The sequence below is a fragment of the Eublepharis macularius genome, chromosome 2 (assembly GCF_028583425.1).
Source record: "Eublepharis macularius isolate TG4126 chromosome 2, MPM_Emac_v1.0, whole genome shotgun sequence".
Lineage (NCBI taxonomy): Eukaryota > Metazoa > Chordata > Lepidosauria > Squamata > Eublepharidae > Eublepharis > Eublepharis macularius.
Genome location: NC_072791.1, coordinates 17685772 through 17708330, shown reverse-complemented (window position 1 = coordinate 17708330; position 22559 = coordinate 17685772). Strand labels below are relative to the sequence as shown.

General features: G+C 43.9%; 1 protein-coding gene across 1 annotated transcript in view; it reads right to left on the bottom strand.

Annotated features, from left to right (window-relative positions):
* ADSS1 (adenylosuccinate synthase 1) overlaps positions 1-20893 on the bottom strand; it is a 34129-nt gene extending 13236 nt beyond the window's left edge. The window contains exons 1-5 of the mRNA XM_054972692.1: positions 20652-20893; positions 9862-9964; positions 4382-4444; positions 1862-1912; positions 1458-1524 (exon numbers count right to left, since the gene is read on the bottom strand). Of these exons, the coding sequence (XP_054828667.1) occupies positions 1458-1524; positions 1862-1912; positions 4382-4444; positions 9862-9964; positions 20652-20864 (497 nt within the window). The 5' untranslated portion in view covers positions 20865-20893. The remainder of the gene's footprint in view (positions 1-1457; positions 1525-1861; positions 1913-4381; positions 4445-9861; positions 9965-20651) is intronic.
* Between the last annotated feature and the right edge of the window lie 1666 nt (positions 20894-22559).

Genomic DNA, 22559 nt, shown 5'->3' with positions numbered 1-22559 from the left:
CTGCATCCTCCCTTCAGTCACATCGTTTCACAATATTATATGCAGAGTCACTGGAAGAGCTATGAAGTATCTGCCGTTTCAGTGGCTGCCTCCCAAAGTTCACACAGGGCTGGAAAAGGGCACACGTGACAAAAAGCGAATTCCATGCCAAGTGGTATATTCCAGCCGAAGTTCCTGGGGGTCTGTCCATTTTCCCTGCCCCGCTGCTGAATCTTTCTGGGCTGTTCTAAATAAGTAGCTGAGTATCGCTTTCCAGTTCATTGACCTATTTCAATCCAGCATAGTGGGCATGGCAGGGGCGTCCCAGGAGGAAGCGAAGCCCGAGAGCTAGGAGAGGATTCCACATTTACTACATCACTGGAGATGTTGCCAACATTTAGGCGATCCGGTAAAGGAAAAATCTGTATCTGCTCAAGGAAGACTTTTCCCCACCACTAAACCGGCCAGACAGTGGTATCCTCCTGACCCACAACGAGAAAGCCTGACGGCAGAAGCGCTGGTGCCAAACTCTTGCAGACATGCCAAAGGAGCACACCTGCAACTCGTGCTGTGGGCCATCCAGTCTGTGAGCATCCCTTGCTGCAGTTAAAAATAGGTTCCTGCTTGTCTGCCGCAAGAGTGGCTGGAAGCCACAACACAGGAAGGCTTTTGTGGAACTGCTCATGATACTTCGGGCTAGGTGCATGGCATTGTTGCTATGGCAATTTCCATGCTCTTATCTTTAACACGACTGGCACCCTACTCAAAATTGTTTCTGTGCTACAAAATGAAGAAACAGGTGCTTTGCTCCAAGGTGTGGGATCTGTATAGAAATTCCATATGCACAAAAGGGTGAGCTTGTGTGACATAGTAGATGGGTCTCCAATTTAAATCTGGGATCTAAATCCATACTTGGCTATAAAGCCTGCTGGATGACATGGGTTGGTCACCATATCTCAGCCCAATCTACCTCGCAAGGCTGTTGTGGAGAATGAGAATGTCCCTCTATACTGGTTTGCAAACCAGTTTGTTTGGTTCATGAAAATGTCACTTCCGGGCCAGCAAAAGGTCTGCAGGAAGTCCTCCACCTGTTGCCTAGGAAACTGATTGATCAGCACCAGGCTGTCTGCAGTGACGAACCGAAAAATGAACCAAATGAACCAGCCTAAACTTCGTGGCGGTTCATCAGAAATGGACTCTGATGAACTGCTGGTTTGTGAATCACGAACCAGCCCGGTTAGTGCCGAACTTTGGTTCGTATTTCGGTTCGTGCCCATCTCTACTCTATACACCTGCCCTCATCTCCTTGGAGGAACGGCAGGTGGCAAATGCAATCTGAACATGGAACATGATTTTTGCCACATCGCAGTTATCCAAGCAGCGGCCACCAATATTTGAGAACCTATGCTATACCAAAGATTTATATTCTTTAGGGTCCTAGGCCAAATCTAGTATCAACAATTAAGATATATAATTACTTTTTCCCCTCTTGTGCTTGCCGCTGCACTTCTTGAAGTCCATCAACTGCCTGGTGAAAATCAAACACTGCATAGTAGAGGAAAAGTCACAGGAAGGAAAATCAAGGAAAACAAAGAGAGAGTTTGGCATTTCAAAATATCACACACACACGCGCACATTTGTGATTTTAGTGGCAGAGTAACCACAGGGAAAGCCCACATGACTGTTTGCAGCCAGAGCAATTACAACTCTTAATTACTGCCTTGAGTGCATTCAAATAAGGATTACTTACCTCCTAGGTAAGAAAAGCACAAACTCTAGTCAGGGCAAATAATAAGCTGGAACAGCCAGTTAAAATTCCCACAACACAAAAGGTTCCGCCACTTGCTTGTGCAAGTACTTGCTCCACACAACTAAAACTCACCGATGTGTGCTCTGTCTGATATAATCAGTCTTTTCTCCCAGTCTCTTAAACCTGTTGAAAGAAAGGTGTTGCCAGTTAAGATAATTTTAAATCCCCAGTTTTGTATTTTTTTTATCCTTGCACAGGCACATTGCTGATGACACTGGCCTCGAGGCGCTACAAATCCCCCGCTTGCCACTGGGAGGGACTCGCTGAATTGACGGCCTGAGCACTCTTCCTCATGCCTCCCCTCAATGACCTCCCGCTCTGGCCTCCAGGCCGCTGCGAAGTGCCCACTTGCTGCAGGGAGGGGGCCCACTGAATCAGTTTTCTAGAGCCCGTTGTATTTTTTCCACACAACAGGCGTTGTTACTAGTATAATTATAAACTGCCTGTCCCCCGCCCACCTCCATTTATTCAAAAGCCATGAACAGAAAAATCTACACATACGAAAGCAGGCTGAAAACCACAAATATCAAGGTCATCCACAAATCAAAATTCAAAAGACCTCCAAAGATCATGTCAACCATGTTCTTGCCTTTCTTTTTTTAATGGAGCTCTTTGAAATAAAACTGTTCTAAGCAGGGCTTTTTTTCAGCGGGAACGTGGTGGAATGGAGTTCTGGTGCCTCTTGAAAATGGTCACATGGCTGATGGCCCCACCTCCTGATCTCCAGACAGCTGCTGGAGCGGTACAGAGGGCAATCGAAACTCCCCTCTGTCTGGAGATCAGGGGGCAGGGCCACTGGCCATGTGGCCATTTTCACCGAGGGCGATTTAAACTTTAAAAAACTCCCCCCTTGTTCCAGCTGACCCAAAGTGACGTCATTGTGCGGTTCTGAGTTCCACCAGAGTTCCACCACCTCTTTTCCCAGAAAAAAAGCCCTGGTTTTAAGTAATCGGGGAGGGGGCACTCTCTCTCTCTCTCTCTAGCAGCAGCTTGTTTCACAAAAAAAGGCCTAAAACATAGTTCCCAGCTGCTAAATTACTAATTTTCATAGTACCAATGCTGAAGACCGTAACAAAGTACTGGATGATCCCAAACTATCTGACCTATATTCTCATTTCACTGAAATGCCAAAAACTTAACCCTTATTGTCTCATGCTTCCTCGACTGCACTGAGAATCACAGCTGACAGATGGCTAACACTCAAGAGCTCCCACGCCTTGCTTTGTTCCCAGTCCATCAACTGGGGATCCCAGAAACAACTGCTTTCATTCTAGAAGTTTCAGCTGGCAAGTACATACACAGGATGGACAAGGTATTCCCAAAACATGGTGTAATGGTTTAAAGTTTTAAGTGTGTGTTTCTTCAAATGCTTGATAAATTGCAGAAGAATAAGGGCGTGAAAGAGAAGGATGACTGAGTAAGGTGATTGGTCGGCGACTGAGTGTACGGGCAGAGCTCGTGTGGGGAGAGAGTCCACAATTAACAGATGAGGAAGTCAGCAATCTACAGAGTCTGGAAAAGCAGTTTTCGGATTAGAATCCCACGTAGTGCTGTGAAAAGCATTAAGATTCTAAGAGGAAAGTGGACTACTTATAGAGGACATATTAGAGACTGATGGTGGTGGAGAGCAACCTCAAGTCTGAGTTGACTTATGGTGACCCCTGGTGGGATTTTCACGGCAAGAGACTAACAGAGGTGGTTTGTCATTGCCTGCCTCCGCAGCCCTGGTCTTCGTTGGAAATCTCCCATCCGATTACTAACCAAGGCCAACCCTGCGAGTCAAATCCTAATATTGTCAGAGTATTATAAGAGTGTGAGAGGAAGAAGCTGACAGAAATCTGAGTTTAAAAGGGAGGGATTAACTGAGCAAAATAAAGATTGAACAAAGTAAATTCTGAAGAGAAAGGAGGATTTGAGAGAGAGGCGTGATTGTGAAATGAAAGATTATGACACCTCAGTCCAAAGTTACAGGTGCTTTGTTCCAAGGTGTGCTTCCAAGCACCTCCTCACACTTCAGGGAGCTGCAAGATATGCCTTCGAGATACTGTTCCACATCTGAAACATTAATATATGACTTGCGGCCTTCGGCCTTCAGAGGAGTTGCAGCATTTCTACATGATTTGCAGATGCCCTCGTGCGGCGTTAAAGAGAGCTTTGCCTAGCTGTTGCTTTGAAGGAAACAAATGACCTTCACAAAACTCACACAGTATGGAACATGGGGAAGGCTGTTCCAGCTCTGTTTGCAAATAAAAACTCTTGAATGGTTCACGTAAGGGTTCACTGTATAGTGGCGAAGAGATTATTTGGAGACTATGGAGTTTTGCTGCAATGTAGCCATTGCAATCTGTTCAAAAGTAGGACCGTCTTTCTGTCAGATCCAAACAAGAAGCAATGATTGGTGATAACATCTTTCAAGCAAACATCTTCCCTTGGGCAATTCAGGCAACCTCTAAACCTGTGTCTAGTTGTGCCCTTTATTTCTGCACATTTATCCTACAAAAATTGTTACACATCAAGTTATCTGTCATTATCTCAAACCCCTCCAACCTTATCCTCTTTTTTCATAGGTATCCAAAATGGTTTGATACAAACCTTTTTTCTCATTTTTTTCAGCTTCTTCAAACAAGCCTGGTAAATGTATAACTACCCCATTACCTGAAAATGAGACACAAAAGATGGGTTGTAAGACAGGAAATCAAATAGTCAAAGTAGCAAAACAATAGCGTACGGAGCCAATCGGCTGTTTTAAAATTAAACAAGCAGGTATTAGATTGATCAGATCTTAAACAAACAAAATAATTTTTTTGCCAACTCCTCCACCTGAAAGTGTAACAGGAGTGGCCACAAACAGAACTGGAGTCCTAATCCTTATGTATGCCAAACACGTGTTTAGAACCACAGTTTGCCATTTTAAGAGACCATCATGCCTTTGTGACATCAGTCATTAATCTTCCTGTTCATGTTACACAAATAGATCTCCCTCCCTTCCCTGAGCAGAACGTTTCCAGAGAGGTGGCCCTTACTAGCCTGCTGTAGTAAAAACAAATAGGAAATCCTGTGCCACCTTCCACTGCAGCATACGCTCCCACGGACTGCAGACCACTTCGTGCAATGCAAGGTCACGAAAAGCTGATGCTAGAATCAAAGCGATGCCCTGCCGTATCTCTTTCACTCGATGTCCGGTTATTCATGATTGTACTTTGCTCAACTGATTATGAGCTGTTGGTTATATTGTATTTTCATTTGCACTGTGTAATCCACCTTGGATCTCAGCAAGAAAGATGGACTATAAATAAATAAATAAACATCACAAGACCTCTGTTCTTTTTTGACCCCATAAAAGTTGCACTTAAGTTTTAAACAGCTGCTGCAGCTTGTGTCACATATGAATTTGGCAAGCAACCTGACGTTTATTTGATGTAGTGGTTAAGAGCGGCAGGACTCTAATCTGGAGAGCCAGGTTTGATTCCCCACCCCTCCACTTGAAGCCAGCTGGGTGACCTTGGGTCAGTCACAGTTTCTCGGAGCTCTCTCAGCCCCACCCACCTCACAGGGTGATTGTTGTGGGGATAATAACAACAAACTTTGTACACCACTTTGAGTGTGCCATTCAGTTGTCCTGGTATATAACTCAAATGTTGCTGTTGTTGTCATTATTTAAGCCCATTTATGCAGTTCAATGTGTCTCTAGCTCATCCAATTTCAAAATACTAGTTAACACAACTTCACTTCTAATTATGTATTAGAATATATTTTTGCATCTTTTCACCCAACCTGAAAATGTTCACAGGGGCTGCTCCAACTCGATACAAAGAATTCTGTTCTGACTTCATGTACCAAATTTAATTCAAATCTCTCCATGTCCAAGAGATTTAGTAAGTTACATACATAAATGAATAGGATTAAGTCATTCGGAGACCTCATCTGGGCCAAACGGGGTACGCACAAGAGGAAATGTAGCTTTTATTCTTTTTAACCCATCACATCAAAAGCCACCTTCCTGAAGTGATACTTGGGCTAACCACTCCATGGCAGTGTCTTGATATTAGGCCGAAAAGCCCATCCTGCATACCAGACCTCATATCAGCCTAACAACTTGATACTATCACCCACAGACAGCTCTGAGCAGCTGCTTTAACAAAATCCATTTTCCTTTTCATAAACCTGCCAATTAAATTCTAGGAGTAATGAACTTCATGCTGAAGGATTCAATATCAACTGGGATAACAGCTGTTCCTTTTTTTCTTCCCCAGAAAACACAATCACACACACACACACACACACACACACACACACACACACACACACACAAACCAAAAACTTGAAACCGTTGCTCCGTTCGATTATCTTAGCTGGCCTTTTTGGTATACTTCATGTAACTGACAAATCATTAAGTCACATCTGCGGATTCCCAGTAAACCTCTGTAAGCTCCACAGCTACAAGCCTGCCCTTTCAATCAGCCTCTACAGGAATTTTATTACCTGTCTGCCTCAAGAGTAATTGCCCTGGGAGGAGCTGAAAGTCAACCACCGCCAATGCAAAACAGCCTGGTCGCCAGAGGCTGCATGTTGCTTCTCTGCACGAACCACTGACCTGTGCTCACTTGGGCAGTACCTCGGACAGTGATTCGTGCAAAAACATAGGTAGTGGATTCTTCCAAGAGGAAAGAGGTTTACCTTGTTAGAGCTAAGAGAAAGTATTAGTTGGGCGCAGAAGGGAAGTACATCTCCCAGCATTAGTTCAGCGGAAAAATGTAACTCCAACATTCGCTGAGGACTGGAAAGCTTCAGAACCATTCCAGCAACTCGGGCATAACGTGTTTCTCACCTACCATCTGCAGTACCTACTGGGAAGGCCAAGGTAGCCAGCCAAGTATTCAAAACATGGGTGCAGAACAGCTTTTAAGAACAGGAAAAGATGATCAGATCAGATTCGTTTTATTGTATATGGCCATTGGCCTTCACAATATCAAAACACTCTTGAATGTCAGTAGAATACATTATCAAAATAATCAGGTAATCAAACACTTCAAAACCACATAAAACGCCCTACTAAAAAAACTTTAAAATTAATAAAACCTTCTAAAAGCAATCACAGCAAATCAATGGCTGATTCCTTTGCTCTGATCTTCCTAGCAGCTAAAGCAAAAAGCGCCAATCTTAGTGAAATAAAGGGATCCTTGTCGGAGAGCATCGTAACAATTCAGTACGGGTGGTAAAGAACCTTGAAGCTTATCCAGCCAGAAACAAACCTCTTTCTTGACACCCTATTTCTCCATATTATCTTTCTGAAAGTAAAAGGACAGACCATCAAGTACACAGAAAGGTCTGTGTGTAATTCAGAGGAGAAGCTAGTTGTTTGTTTAAATGAATTTTACTACTCTTGATATCTGTAGTGTCAACACAGATATCAAGTTAACACGTCTGGTATAACATGGGAATGTCCAAGGCTCCGTTACTAGCGCTAGGCTTTCTGCCTATGGAGGCCCTGCGTACCACGTATGAAGCCCCGTGCTAAGTTAACAGAAAACAGAAGCAAACAAACAACTCCCAAGTTATAAGTCTGCTTCTTACAGATTTGGAAATACCAGCCACATGAAGGGAGACACATGAAATTTGCAGCCTACGCTCTTTAATTCATTTCCAAGGTGGGGAGGGAGATTACTATTTGTAAGTCACATCAAGACAAGAAAAAAGGTGGTGCATGAATATTTTAATAACAGCAGCAACAACAACAACAACAATGCAATTAAGAATAACAACAACAATAATAATAATGACGATGATGATAAAAAAACAACAACAACCGCCCTTCCGGATGACTTAACACCCACTCAGCGGTTTAGAAATGATGTTATTATTATCTCCACAACAAAACACCCTGTGAGGTGGGTGGGGCTGAGAGAGCGCCAGAGAACTGTGACTAGCCCAAGGTAACCCAGCTGGCTTCAAGCGGAGGAGTGGGGAATCAAACTTGGTCCTGCGATCTTAACTGCTACACCAAACTGGCTTTCTTAATGAAACAAACACACAAAGTGAATCGCTAATTGTGGCTGGGATTAGCAACCAGCCAGTCTTTTCTACTTGCCAGTTGTAAAATTTCAACCCAACAGAATGATACCTGGACAAATAATTTTGGAGAGCCAGTGTGACGTAATGGTTAGAGTGTTAGACTAGTATCTGGGAGACCCAGGTTCAAATCCCCACTCTGCCAGGGAATCCTACTGGGTAATCTTGGGCCAGTCACACACTCTCAGCCTAACCTACTTCACAGGGTTGTTGTGAGGATAAATGGAGGAAAGGGGGAGAACGGCGTATGCGGCCTTGGAAGAAAGGCAAGATAAAGGATATACAGAATCTGCTCCTACAGAAATAATACTACAGAATTTCAAATTAGGAGCATTCATTTCCCCCCTGGAACAAATAGGAGATTCACTTGAAGCCAGCTGGGTGACCTTGGGTCAGTCACAGCTTCTCAAAACTTTCTTAGCCCCACCCACCTCACAGGGTGATTGTTGTGAAGATAGTAATACACTTTATAAATCGCTATGAGTGGGCGTTAAGTTTTACTGAAGGGCGGTATATAAATCAAATGCTATGTTATTAAAAACAAACACAGCATGCAAACGACAATCTCGTATCACTGAAAGTCCCTGCAGGAAATCTGTCAGTTTCACCTCTCCAGTCTAAAACTGTGTGGGATCGCAACCAGAGGGCAGCGAGGAATAGGAATGAGTTCCAGAGCCGGGCTTGGACCTGGAGAGGTTATAATGGGCTGAAATTTCCCTTCTGGCATTTCACAGCCCCTTCACACAGCTCCAGTGTATAGCAAAGCGTTTGCCCTGTCCCCAGCTCTGTCCTTTTAAACTACCCTTCCCAGCTCACATTGCATCTCCCGACATGTGTTCTTCACGTGTCAGATGTCTCATGTAGAGTCTCTCACTGAAACACCAGAACATCCCCCCCCTCCAGCTCCACAGTTTTTAAAGGTGAGTTCCCCTAATGTATGTCTGATCTTGAGTCCAGTCATGCATCCGTGACCAGACATGGGTCAGGTGTATCATGTAGTTTTGGCCCTTTGTCGTCTCAAGTTTCTGGAGAAAGAAATTCTGAGATTAGAAACACAGAAATGTAGAGCTGGAATGACCTCAGGGGTCATACAGCTACCTCTCCCCCTCACCCTTCCAGTGATCCCTGCTCAATGCCCAAAGGAAGGCAAAAAACTTCCAGCATCCCCAGTTCATCTGGCCTGAAGGAAAATTCTTTCCTGACCCAAATTGTTTGGCATTATCCTGGGCTCATACGAAAGGGCCAAGTTTTCAGTGAATCCAGTTTAAGTCACGACCACACTTTCTCCCTGTTCTGGCTGTTTGAGGGACCTGTGTGGTTCTATTTGGTGACAGGGACGTATCAGATTAAGCGCTGGAATCAGAAACTGCTATCATCTCACCTCCTTCCCAAAAGGCTAAAGGTACAAGCTGATCACAATACTTCTACCCAGCGCCTATTACGTCTGCAAGGCACTCTCCAGGGCATGCAACAAGGGTTTTGTCATCTTCTGGGTCACTGTGTGTGTGTGTGTGTGTGTGTGTGTGTGTGTGTGTGTGTGTGTGTGTGTGTGTGTGTGTGAGGGAGGTAACTGTGAATTTCCTGCATCGTGCAAGGGGTTGGACTAGATGACCCTAGAGGTCCCTTCAAGCCCTATGATTCTAAGGCATTCTATGCAGACCTTAATATTATGGCCTGAAGTTTCTTTATTTCTCCCCTTCCTTTCCTCCCTTAACATTTAGCTTGATGAAGATTTCTGGGAGAAATCAGAAGCTCGTACACTATTGTGCGTCATTTTGTTTAGTTTTCATAAAAGCTACTATGTGTCTTTTGTTTTTGGATTTTTCTTCATACCAAGACAACTACTTGGAACAGCTTTCAATGGCCTCCAGTACAAAACACATTGACAGAATCAGCCCTGGCACAAAGTAGTGACCAGATATGCACCCCTACCCAATTGCCTAGTGGTGAAGGATCTACTTACAACGAATGCATTACTCTCGGAATTGGACGTTCAAACTTACCAATGAAAGAAATGGCTTTTGGATTGATGATGCCGCTAGGAAAAAGGTGAAAATCGTATTCTTTTCCATCAACCACTACCGTATGGCCTGCATTATTTCCACCCTGCAAAAATTAAACGCACACGAAAATTTAAAACATCAAACAGTGTCAGTAATCAGCTAAGAATTCATTTGCGGGGGGTGGCACTGTGTCTACTCCTGTCAATACATTTACAGTGAATTTCACTGTTAGTCTGCTTCTTCCAAGTATTTAATCTACACTACGTACTCAAATGCTAGACTACGTTCCTCCTCCAGGTACACCATCAAAAGAAAGAAAGAAAGAAAGAAAGAAAGAAAGAAAGAAAGAAAGAAAGAAAGAAAGAAAGAAAGAAAGAAAGAAAGAAAGAAAGAAAGAAAGAAAGAAAGAAAGAAAGAAAGAAAGAACTTGCTTTCATGTTACAGTTATGTCAAGTAATAATTCTGTAGGTGGCTGGGGTGGGGGTGTAACATTTTTTAAAAGGGGTAAGTCACTGTATATTTAGGGACATCTTCCTTTTAAAGGTCCCCGTGTCCCTTCCTTTTAAAGGTCCCTTCAACTCTCAGCTGCTTCCCAATCTGCATGTAGTATGAATGGTTGTGGATTTGTTGGTTCGTTTTACACTTGCCTTGAGCTTTGTTTTCAAATAAGGAGTTAAATTGCAAGCAAGCTCCTGCCTGAAATTTTAAAAAGTGAAGCTACAAAATGGTGTTCTGGCATACTGGACACCTTCCTCACAAAAATGTTGCGGGCAGAGTTAATTTGCAGGCACCCTTCTGACTCCCTTCCCCACGTAATTTCTGTTTTCCCTACCGTTTCCCCTCAAATTGCTATGCAGTGCAACGGTGCGTGAACATTTTATTACTAACTTAGCTTTGTCATTATCCGGGACATACAAACAGCAACCAATAATCAACGGGTTGGTTAAATACTTAACCGTGCAATGCTAAGCAGCGTTACACCCTCCTAAATCAGTTGAAATCAATGGGCTTAGGGGCTTAGAAAGACTGGACTCTGCTTATGACTCCACCGTAAATTCCTGCTCAGGCAAGTATAATGGGGTGCTGTCCAGCTTCAATAAGATTTGGACTGCACTCATCGGCGCATGCTTTTTGCTTTAAACGCCCCGGCTGGAATGTTCTCCCATCTCATCTGCTTAACTGCTCTTCCAGGTCACGACTGCACATAAAGCAATACTCGCTCTTCCTCCTCTCCTCATGCACACCACAATCCTTTTCACAACGCTCTTTAGTTCTCATTAAAGGTCTCTTCTCAATTTTAAATGAACAACCGCTGTAATACGAATGTAACAGTGAGTCCCAGGCACACATTTTGGCCTTTAAAGAGAAGCATGCCAAACATCCGCAATGCAAATATCTTTATTGAACTCTGAAGCACATGCTTTGTATCAGAAGGTTAAACAGTCCTTGCTGGCAGATAGGAAATCAGCTCAGACAATAATGCCAAACCTAAGCCCTTACACTGTAGGGAAAAGACTGGACCTAAACCATAGATGTAACAAGATATTAATTTTAATCACGGTAACAGAGGAACCCAATAGTCCCAGAGAGAGATGCTGGTAATTTTCCACAGGTTCTATTTGCATTTCGTACGGTGGAGAGGCTGTGCTGTAAGGGTCAAGAATATGCTTTGCCTACAGAAGTTTTTTACTCAGGTAGGAGGGCTGTAATATATGGAAGCTGTCTCAAAGAGATGCATCAGCAAAGGGATAGGGAGTGACTACAGACTTTACTACTATTGCTATACGTATAATAATAATAATAACTGATATGTATGTATGTATAAATACATATATAAACATAAAAAAACCCAGCTCTCCAGATTAGAGTCCTGCCGCTCTTAACCACTACACCAAACTGGCTCTCTGCTGGAGAGATCCCGTTGTTTAATATGTCAATCTTAGAATTACTTGTGCTCCGTTTTCAGCATTTCTTCAACTGTATTAGATTTCTGCTGGTTTCAAATCTTTGCACATTCACTAGCATATACCCTATATACCTGTATTGAAATGTCTTTGAAATTGACTGTACTGACCCACACTGTGTAATCTACTTTGAGTCTCGGTGAGAAAGGTGGACTATAAATAAGGTAAATAAATAAAGTTTGAACCCCAATTTTTAAGGAGACCAAGTCAGTGGTAATGTGAAAAACCGCTAGCAGAGACCTGGGAGACCAGCTGCCAGTCAGAGTAGCTAATAACAATCTTGACAGTCCGAGGGTCTGACTCAGTAGGAGGCAGTTTCGTATATGCAGAATACATTGATCCAAAATGTCCCTCCCGCTACCAAATGGCTCTCCTCTGCTTTCGCTCATACACTATCAACTTCCACAGAGCCTGTTAACCTAGAAGCATTTTCAGAATTGCTAGTTCCCTTTTACCAAATTACAGCAACATCTACCAAGGGTATCCAAGAGTGTGACCTTTGCCCTTATCTTGCCTACAAAAACCAGAAAAAGAAACGATGGAAAGGATAACACAAGCATCATTTTGAAGTTAAACGTTCAATTGTCTGCTTCTGATAGTTATATGGTATTAGTAAGTAGACATGGGCACGAACGGAAAAAAAACCCTGAACAAGCTGTTCGTTGTTCGTTGCCATCCACGAACAATGAACAACGAACACTAACTAACATGACCCTGTTCACAAACATGTTCGCTGTTTGTGGCCCTTTAAAGATCCCTTTAAACTATCAGCTGGCAGGTGGCAGGGGGGATTCCCCCCTGCCACCTGATCGCTTAAAGGGCCCTTTCCCGCCACGTGCAAGGGACAGAGCCCTTTAAACTCCCCACAAACTGACCGTCCCAATGTCCCAAACCTACCAAATTAGCAGGGGACATAGTCCTCACTGTCCTCCAAAGACCCCCCAAGTTTCAGAGAGATTGCACCCCAGGAAAGGCATGATGCATGGGCCTCCCCCTTTGTTGTCATTTTCTCTTCACAGTGAGCAAAAATGGGACTCTCTGCTGGAAGTACTTTGAAGGGTTAATGCCAGAAGGAAAGCCTAAAGGAATTCAGACAGAGTTCAGTCCCTGCCTCCGTTGCCAGGGGAATTGATTGAAAGGCCCCAGACTGTCTGGCTTGATGAACGGCTGACGAAAGCAACTAACGAGGCTTGCAACAGCCACTTGTTCATTTAGAATGGAGCCTCACAAACGGCTTGTTAGCGAACAGATGAACAGGATGTTCGTGGGTTTTTTCCATTCATAATGCTGTTCGTGCCCATATCTATCAGTAAGCTTAGATTTTCCGAAGGGCACTGGAAGCCAGACTTGTTTTCTTACAGAGCTTTGGTAACTTTAAACTTGACCTTTTCATACAGTATTTATATTACTGGTGATCCTGGAGTGATTTTTTTTTCAGTGCCCAGAGGAGAGGCCTGGGTTTAAAATAGCAATGTCACCATGTAGTTTTAAATCTTTCACCAACGGAGTACTCCCATAAGCCAGACCTTTTCTTCAGGTAACAAGCAAGTGCCTAGCTGATGCCCTCTAATTCATTTTTAAGATACAAGAACCTGTTTTGGAAAAAAAATATAGAAAAAGAAAGATATTGTCCAGGAATAATTTCTGTGAAAAATGCAGATGCCCATCCGGCTGATTTATTTTAATTAACTAGGCTGTTTTTTAATACCTTGGCTTTATTTATATTCTGCCGCAGAATCCCATGGGTAATTTTAGACAGATTTAAGACACAGATGTCAAGTATAATAAAAAGTATCAAAATAATTCACAACAGCAAAAATCAGTGTGTGTCAAATAAAAACTCATCGGGCATTTTTTAAAGCTCCCCCTAGACAGAGAAATGCATAACTATTTCCTAAAAGTTACTAATGGCTCATGTGGGATTTCCAGGGATTGTGCTGCGGGGTTTAGTTTCCTTTGGCCTGTAAAGAATACTGGAGAATTGTCATGATATGGCTAAATCATGCTTGATTGTTCCCATGAACGAGCCAGGAGGGGAGGCAGGTTCACTTGCTCTCCCCCACATAGACTCATACATGGCATGATAATAAAATCCATTCATAGCAAGCCATAGGCTTGTTATTTCTGAACCCAATAGTAGCTTGTTCTTCAAAGCCAGGATTAAACTGTGGTTGACAGAAGAAAACAGTGATTAGATGCAGCCACAAACTGGGTATTGCTGTGAAAGTGTTTCATTACTGAACCACGCACAACCACGCACAAAGATCATGCAAGTCTGCCAATACCTCTGACCCATACTAATATCTCTGATTTATTTACAGATAGGCAAGTGAAGGGAGACAAATGCATTCATATAAATATATAAGATGGCTGAAATAGGTTTAGCTGAAATAGGTTTCCCCAAAGAGCAACCATGGTGGTCAGCTACCGTACCATTAGACTGCACCCAGTTTCAACTAAAAGTTTATCTCTAAATTCAAATTTTAAACTTGCTCCAACTGTCTCTTTGAATGAATGGGAAATGGTCAACAGTCCTATGCACACTTACGAGTCAATCATTAAACATCTCTGAATTCTTTTGATAACCACGATCCTATTTATTCTCATAAAAAAACTGCGGTTTTTAAAATATCCATCGGCTATCAAGTTATTCTGTGCATAAAGGAGATCATTGGCTGAAGTCAGCGCTCTTTTCAGTTTGTGACTGCTTACCGCCTTCAGCCTGCCGTCTACCCAATCATATTTTCCAGGACTCACCAAGAGTCTTAACAATATAATCTGTGCACCATGTTCAGACAGCGTACATAAAACAGCCCTCTCACATAACTGCCCACAGTTCCTAACTCTCTCCATCGGGAAACTTGCCAACTCCAGAGCTCGATAAAACTTTTGGAAGAGTTCCAAGGCACTTCTCGTTGGACTGAACCAGGCAAGGGAAAGAAGGTAGCAAACTGAGTTTAAGCTTGTAGCTCCAGGCTTTTATGTTCACCATGCTGCTTTGTTAGACTTGTATTTTAAAAAAGTAAAATATTTAATTTGTTAAATGTCCCTGTTGGATGAGCTCATTTACAAGTTTGAATAAGCATACCCCAACCTTATAGCAAGAGGAAATTCATATTGGAGACAACAAGAAGTGTGCTTCGCCATCTCATTTTATCTAACTTTTGCAGGGAGAGACTAACACTCGGTTGTGAAGAAGATCCATGCTATTCAAGTGTTTTTAGGCATTTTAGCTGAAACTGTAGAATTCAAGGGAAATTAGATGCCAAGACTGAAATAGCTATTTCATTCTATTTATGTGTAACTGCATTTAAGAATACTCATTTCTTTCTACTATCATCTCTCACATTTAGTTCTTCTCTGCCTTCCTCAGCCATTATGGGAATCTTCTTGGGGCACAGAAGTCAGATTTTAGCTTAGGTGACTCTCTAGATCCCAAGAAGAGACTTGCGGGATTAGATCTATAGTTCATCGAGTCCAGCATCCTATCTCACACAGTAGCCAACCGGTTGCCCCAGAGCGGCAACAAACTAAGCCTAGAAGCCAAGGCCTTCCCCTGGTGCTGCCTCTGGAAGTCAGCGGCAGGCAGTGGCAAACCACCTCTGTTAGTCTTTTGCCTTGAACCCCCCAGCCCCAGGGGTTGACCTAAGCCAGCAGTGACAACACTCTCCACCACCACATGAAGCCAAAGAATATTTGTCAAAGCCTGATATAAATCCCTTTTAAAGCCATCTACGTTCATGACCATCACTATGCGTACTGGAAAACACCCAATCTTTAAGGAGATTGGGGCATCTCTTTGGTGTCCTCAACAGAAAGCTGTTGATGATTTAGTTTAATGCTAGATTTCTGCTCCCAGGAAAGGGAGCCGGGGGGGGGGCACAGCCAGAACTGATGGTTGTATTTCAGCGAAAATAAATGAACCCGTCTCACCCAAATACCATTCACAGGCTGCATAAATCATACCAAGCTGTCTTACATAGAGTCAGAAACCAAGGAAGGGAACACCCTGGGAACCCCAAAAAAACACTACAAGGTGTCAATGAACTTATTTACCAATATAATTATGAACTTAATAATTTATAACTTAATAGACAACAATAAATACAACATTACAAATTTACATGAATCATGATACATCTACACAGTCCATCATATCTCCAATGGAACTACTCCTTTGTTTCTTCAATGGGGTCAACCTGTGAGAACCCCACATCAATATTCCAAGCTCAATGGCTGTAATAGTAAGCGATACCCAATGGCTATAGTGGCACAAAGTCTACAAAACGGCTTTGCCCCAAATGTCTTTATATTTCCAAAGCTCAATGGCTTAGATGGCTGGGAATCACACGGAGGTGATTACATAGAGTCAGGCCAATGGTTTAGCTATGTTTTCAGAGCTAAAGCAGCTCCCAAAGTCCCAGGCGAAGGTTTCCCAGCACCTGCTATCCAAGATCCTTTTCAAGTGGCTAAGTCATGGACTTAAACCTCTCACTTCGAAGGGTCAAACTAAATGACATGGAAGGAGACCCAAGGCTGCACTCTCGTGGTTTTTTGAAGTTAAAAGCGGCAGTCCCCCACTCCTACAAGCAAACAGATTTGACCCTTTCCCCATACAAACTATTTGTCTGGAGTGGAAGGGGCAGGAGTTGCCATTACCCATGTCCTACACATACTATGGAGTTTTTTAACCTTTTTTTTTTTAAATAAAAGCAGAAAGATCTGATCACAAATATCCTTGGCATTTCTAGCTTGATCCATATGTCAAAGATCTGCTTTATTTGATATTGCTAGCAGAAATGAGAGAATGATAATGTGGACTGATTAGCTTTCACTAGCATAGATAGTTTCAGGGCATCCAAAAGCCGAATATCAAACTCTACCCCGGATCGCTTTTTAAAAATGGCTATACTACACCTCCGGTAAAGAAGATGATTTTGAAACAGTCTGTCAGGAACTTGAATGAATTCCTTTTCCACTTTCAGCAACCCTGTCACATCTCTGCGGTCTAATAGTCCAGCCGCCTCCCCAGCTGGTTTCCTGCTTTCAATTTATATAAAGGAATTTGTATTACTTTGCTTGTCTACTTTTGTTTTTAAGCAACGGGTGACTCAAGTTTTCTCCCCTGTTCTTCATCAACACATTTACGTTCGTTGTTGGGGGTTTTCCGGGCTGTATTGCCGTGGTCTTGGCATTGTGGTTCCTGACGTTTCGCCAGCAGCTGTGGCTGGCATCTTCAGAGGTGTAGCACCAAAAGACAGAGATCTCTCAGTGTCACAGTGTGGAAAAGATGTTGGCAGGTCATTTATATCTACTCAGGAAAGTGGGTTTGGGCTGAGTCATGCTGTAGGAGTTTCCCAGAGTGTGGAATGCTAATGGCGGGAGGCTTCACTGTATCCTGAGGAGGTTCTTTTGCATATGGATTGGTACTTGATGTGCTAATCTTCTCTGCAGGGCTATTGTCGGGTGTAGAGTGTTTTGACAATACATTTACGTTCGTTTGGCCAAAATTTATTTGACGACTTTATCTCCCGCTCCGTAACCAGATTGGCTCCCAAAGTGTCTTATAATTAAAATCAATTACACTTTTTAATTAAAGCCACTTAAATACACAGTTAAACATACAATGAAAGAAGTTTGAGATGCTACAGTAACTGCCAGTTTGGTGTTGTGGTTCAGAGCGATGAGACTCTAATCTGGAGAACCGGGTTTGATTCCCCACTCCTCCACCTGAAGCTAGCTGGGTGGCCTTGGGTCAGTCACAGCTTCTCGGAGCTCTCTCAGCCCCACCCACCTCACTGGGTGTTTGTTGTGGGGATAATAATGGCATACTTTGTAAACCGTTCTGAGTGGGCATTAAATTGTCCTGAAGGGCGGTATATAAATCGAATGTTGTTATTATTGTTGTTGTTGGGACTTGCAAAACACTAGGATGCAGGGACTATCCAATAGTAGAAATTATGTAGGGGGAGCACCCTAGATGTCAGCCCTCCATTCTAAACCCTACTTTCCAACTGCTGGAAGTTATTTATGGTGCACCTGCCCAACAAGAGGGGTTTCTCTCCTAGAAGTGGAGCCCAAAGAAAATAAAATGTGCAGCAAAGATGGCTTTCCTCAGCACAGACCTAGGAAGCTTGCATTGTGCTTTTTTCAGTTCTCCTTCTTAAAACAAGACTTCCAATTTTTATCTTTAAGGGCTTGATCCTGCACCTTAAATGTAGAAGATGCAGGTTGAAATCCCTCCTTTGCTGTGATGCTTGGTGGGTGAAAGGTGGAATATAAGCATACCAGACTGCTATGATGTTCTTTACATGGCCAGCAATCTAACCACTACCATGTGATGTGGCTAGATGGTCAGGCAATAAATTCTATCTGTGTGTCTTAGTGGCTTGAAATAACCTCCAAGTAGCTTGCAGAGCTGCAAAATTTCCTCTCTCTTTTGGCTAGAATTAAGTGCCTGGAACTTGGAGAAGGAAAGCACCCCCACCCCCCACCCCCAATGAGGAAGGAGAAGCTGAGCGACTAGCCCAAGATCGGCCAGCAAAAGCCTAAAGCCGAATCTGATACTCTAATCACTGCACCACAGCATGTCTCCAAATGCTTTGTCGAATTTGTGAAAAGCACTGAACATGCAGCTATGAACTTCTGCTACAAACTCAAGCCGCTAGAAGCTCTATTTTACTTCCCTGGTCACCTTCAGCAACATTTCTTCCAAGAGGTTGTCACCCAACACCAAAGCAAGTATGCTCCCCCCCGTCCCCCCGCACATACACACAAATGTGCCAATGCCCAGCCATGCCTGGCTCAGGCACAGTCTCGTCTGGACTACGGGATCTTGTGTCACTTATCGTCAAGGGTCAGCTATTTGTATTTTTAGCTTGGGACCTTTCTTTCCCCCTCCTCTCCCCAAGGATCAAGCTCCGCCCCGATCAGCAGCTACTTAAGAAAAGAACAAGGACAAAAGCGAGAAAGAAAAATACTGGTGGTAGGGGAAAGAGGGAGAAGCAAAATACAGGGAAAATAAAGAAACACAAACATCAAACTGTGCAAAGGGACCGCAGCTGTCTCAAGATGGCATATAGAGAGGCAGCACATAAATACCCCTTAGGGCGCGAGTACACCTTGCAGTTTTAAAATACTGGAAAAGGATCAAATTTTCCAGTCCTGGCTCCTTAAGCTGCCAATCAGTAAATTACTTACTATCCAAAGACCCCACACGCCCTGGCTTTCTATCCACCATTTGCCAAAGGTATACCATCCCGGACGACCTGTTAGGGGTCTCAGCCAACAACCTCCCACTTAAGGAGTGGATCCACAAGTCAGATGCAGTGATGGATCGGCTACCAATATTAAAATCTAAGGCAGCTCCTCAGTATAAACTAATCAAATTTGACCATTTAAGATCTCCCTACCTAGCCAGTATTTCTCATTATAACCTCAGAGTATCTTTCACTGCTCTGCGCTTTCAGATGATGCAAACATAAATATTCTAAATGAATAAATAGAAAGGGTGTTTCGAGGAGGAGACAACACAGAGACATAGGACCAGGGTTCAAATCCTCACTCTGTAATGAAACCCACAGGCCAGTTATTCCCAGCTCGGGTTGCTAACATGTAAACCGGTCCTTCCAGCCAGTCTTTTAATATTAGTTTGACTTACAGCAGTTATCAGGAAGGTTATTTCACTCCATGCCAGAAAGCGTTTGACTGCCCATTTCTGCCTACTGAACCTCTGTTAAATAAGCTGGCAATCTATTCCCAGCCTAACTCACCTCACAGGGTTGTTGTGAGGAACAATATAACACCACCCTGAGTGCCTTGGACATGGATTAAATAAAATGAAATGTTAAAGGGTGACAAACTGAGGGGAAAGGGGAGGGGGGAAAAGTGAGAAAATTTCGGATATCTGAAGAAAGGAGCTCTGGCTCAAGACAGCTTACACCTGAAAATCTTGTTGGCGCCTAAGATGCCCCTGGATTCAAATCCTGTGGTTCTACTGCAGACCAACACAGCTACCCATCTGAAACGATCTTCAGGGAAGGCACCACATTCAGCCGCATGGAGTGGAAATCTATCACAGGTTTCTGGAAAAGGGAGCTTTATTACCTTGAAAATCTTGTTCGTTACTAAGGGGCCCCTGGACTCAAATCCAAAAAGTGAGAAAGGGCAGACAAACATATGGGGGGAGGGAAATGACAGAATAGCAACCAGTATAGAGTAATACCAAGAAAACAGCATGGGAGGGGGGAGAGAGAAATGACAGAAAATGGGATTTATTCCAGACACGTAGCCATGTTAAAGCGCAGCAGCCAAATTGTACCGGATGCCAGTGGCACTTGAACAGCTAACAAAAGCCATTCCGGCACTAGCTGCCATCAAGTCATCAGATGCACGCAGGGTTGCCAACCTCCAGGTGCAGCCGGGAGACCTCCCAGAATTGCAATTGATCTCCAGACTCCCCTGGGACTCCATGGCATTATGCCTCCCTGAGGGCTCTCTCCCAAACCCTGCTCTACCCACCCCAAATCTCCTGGAACTTCTCAACCTGCAGTTGGCAGCCCTAGATGCAAAAAAGAGGACTAGGGGAGGGGGGAACCAAAGAAAGGATGCATCAATTGGAAGGGAAACGTCTCGAAAAGCGGAGGCTATGGTTGCCAACTTCCCAGTCAGCTGTTGCTACTCTGCTCTTCTCAGCACCTGGAACTGGAATCTTTTTCCAAGCAATCCCCCCCCCCTTTGTCTCCAAGCACATCCTTAAGCGGCAGAGGAGCACGAGCCGGTGGATCAGTTGGCAGCCCCTGCCCGTGGCAGCGCGCCGCCACCCACCTGGCACCTGCAGACGATGTCGGCCTCGGTGGCCAGCAGGTCCACCACCTTGCCTTTGCCCTCGTCCCCCCACTGCGCGCCCAGCACCACCGTCACCCGGTTGCCGCCACCCTCGCTCCGCGGCCGCTTCAGCCCCGCTCCAGCCGCCGGGTGAGGGGCGCGGTCGTTGGAGGCGGCCGCGGCCGCCGCCGTCGCCGCTCGGGTGCCCGACATGGCTTCGCCGCCACAGAAGCCTCACGGATCCGGCCGCCGGCAGCGCCTTCGCCCGCCCGCGCCCGGCCTTTTGAGGGAGCTGGCGGCCAATCGGGGCTGGCGGCGCTGTGACGCAAGCAGGAGGCGTGGCCCTGCGGGAGACGGTTGGAGAGGAGGTATTCTGAGGCGGCCGAGTCTGGCTCAGTCGCAGAAGCAGTGTGGAGTAGTGGGCAGAGCAGCTCTCGCAGGCTTTTTAGTTAAGGGGTGGGTTTTTAAAAAATCTTTCTCCCCCTCTGCTTCGAACCAAGGATTGTTTTCTGAGAATCATTTTGGGCTGCCAACACTGGCACCTTAAGCAGAATTACACCCCTCTAAGGCCATTGAAGTCAATGGTCTTAGAAGAACCATTCTGCTTGTGATGTCACAGTGAAATACCACAACTACTGCACAGCTGCAAAGATAGTTCTAAAGTTATCAATAGTGATATCAAGATCAAGCTATCTGAAGAAGTGAGCTGTGATTCAAAACAGCTCATACCCTACCACAAATTTTGTTAGTCTTATAGGTACTACTGGACTCTTGCTCTTTTCTAATGATATATCAATTACCGATTTTTTTAAAGGTCTCTGACAGTGATAGAAATGGTAGCCCGAAAGGGCAGGGGCGGAAACCAAGAAAATGGCACCAGTGTGGGCAGGACCTACAAAAATGTGTACGTTCTTGTCTGCACAGCAGCCAAATACCAGTTGACTGCAATCTTTCCAAAAGGATTGTACCAAACCAGCAAAGCCAGGGGGAAATAGCCACAGCAAAGCCAGAGGGAAATAGCAAGAGGACGATTAGGGGACAAGGTCGTGCAAATTCTCTGGGTGCCAAACCAGAGTAAAACTACCTTCTCCCTTATGAATCCAACCAACTACTGCAGTCATCTTGAAGGCTCTGCTTTGGGTGCAACCGACTTCTGAGATTAGATGAGTGACAACCAGGCACAGGGCCTTCTCAGTAGTGGCACCAATACTCTGTCCCTGCGGAGATTCGCCTATCCCCAGCTGTTGCCATCCTCCACCAGCAAGTGAAGACTACTTTGTTTTGCCTGGCGTTCCCTTGGGGATCCCCCCTCCGAACAATATTTTAACTGTTTCTTTTACCATTTGTAGTTATTTTAAGCTCTGGTTTTAGATTATTTTAAAGATGTATTTTTGGACTGGCTTTAATGGTTTTTAAGGTGGAGATTTTAAGGTATATATTTTAATTTGTTAGCTGCCTTAGTTGACCTATGAGGGCAGAAGGGTGGGGTAAAAATCTTATTAAGTAAATAAATAATAAAATAAATAATTCTATGTGAAAATAGCATGTGCACGTGTGTGTATGGCAAGAAAAGCTTTAGAGAAGCCGATTGCCCATTTTCATAAAGTTAAGGAACTTTCTGTTCTCGTTTGCAAGAGAGCAGCAGCAGCTGCACAAAGATTGCCCAAAAACTGAGGCTGAAATACTCCTTTGATGGAGATACTGGGATAGTAGTAAAAACAAAGCCAAAACACACTTATGACAAGTTGAAATATTATAATACGAGTGGTACAACACCACTGACAGTTAACGCAAAACAACATTCAACTGAGTTTAAACATTTTCAAAGCAGTGCTCTATTCATTACACAAAGTTTTTTTTAAAATTTTAAACAGAGACTCCATATCTAACAGTAACTCTACAAAAACA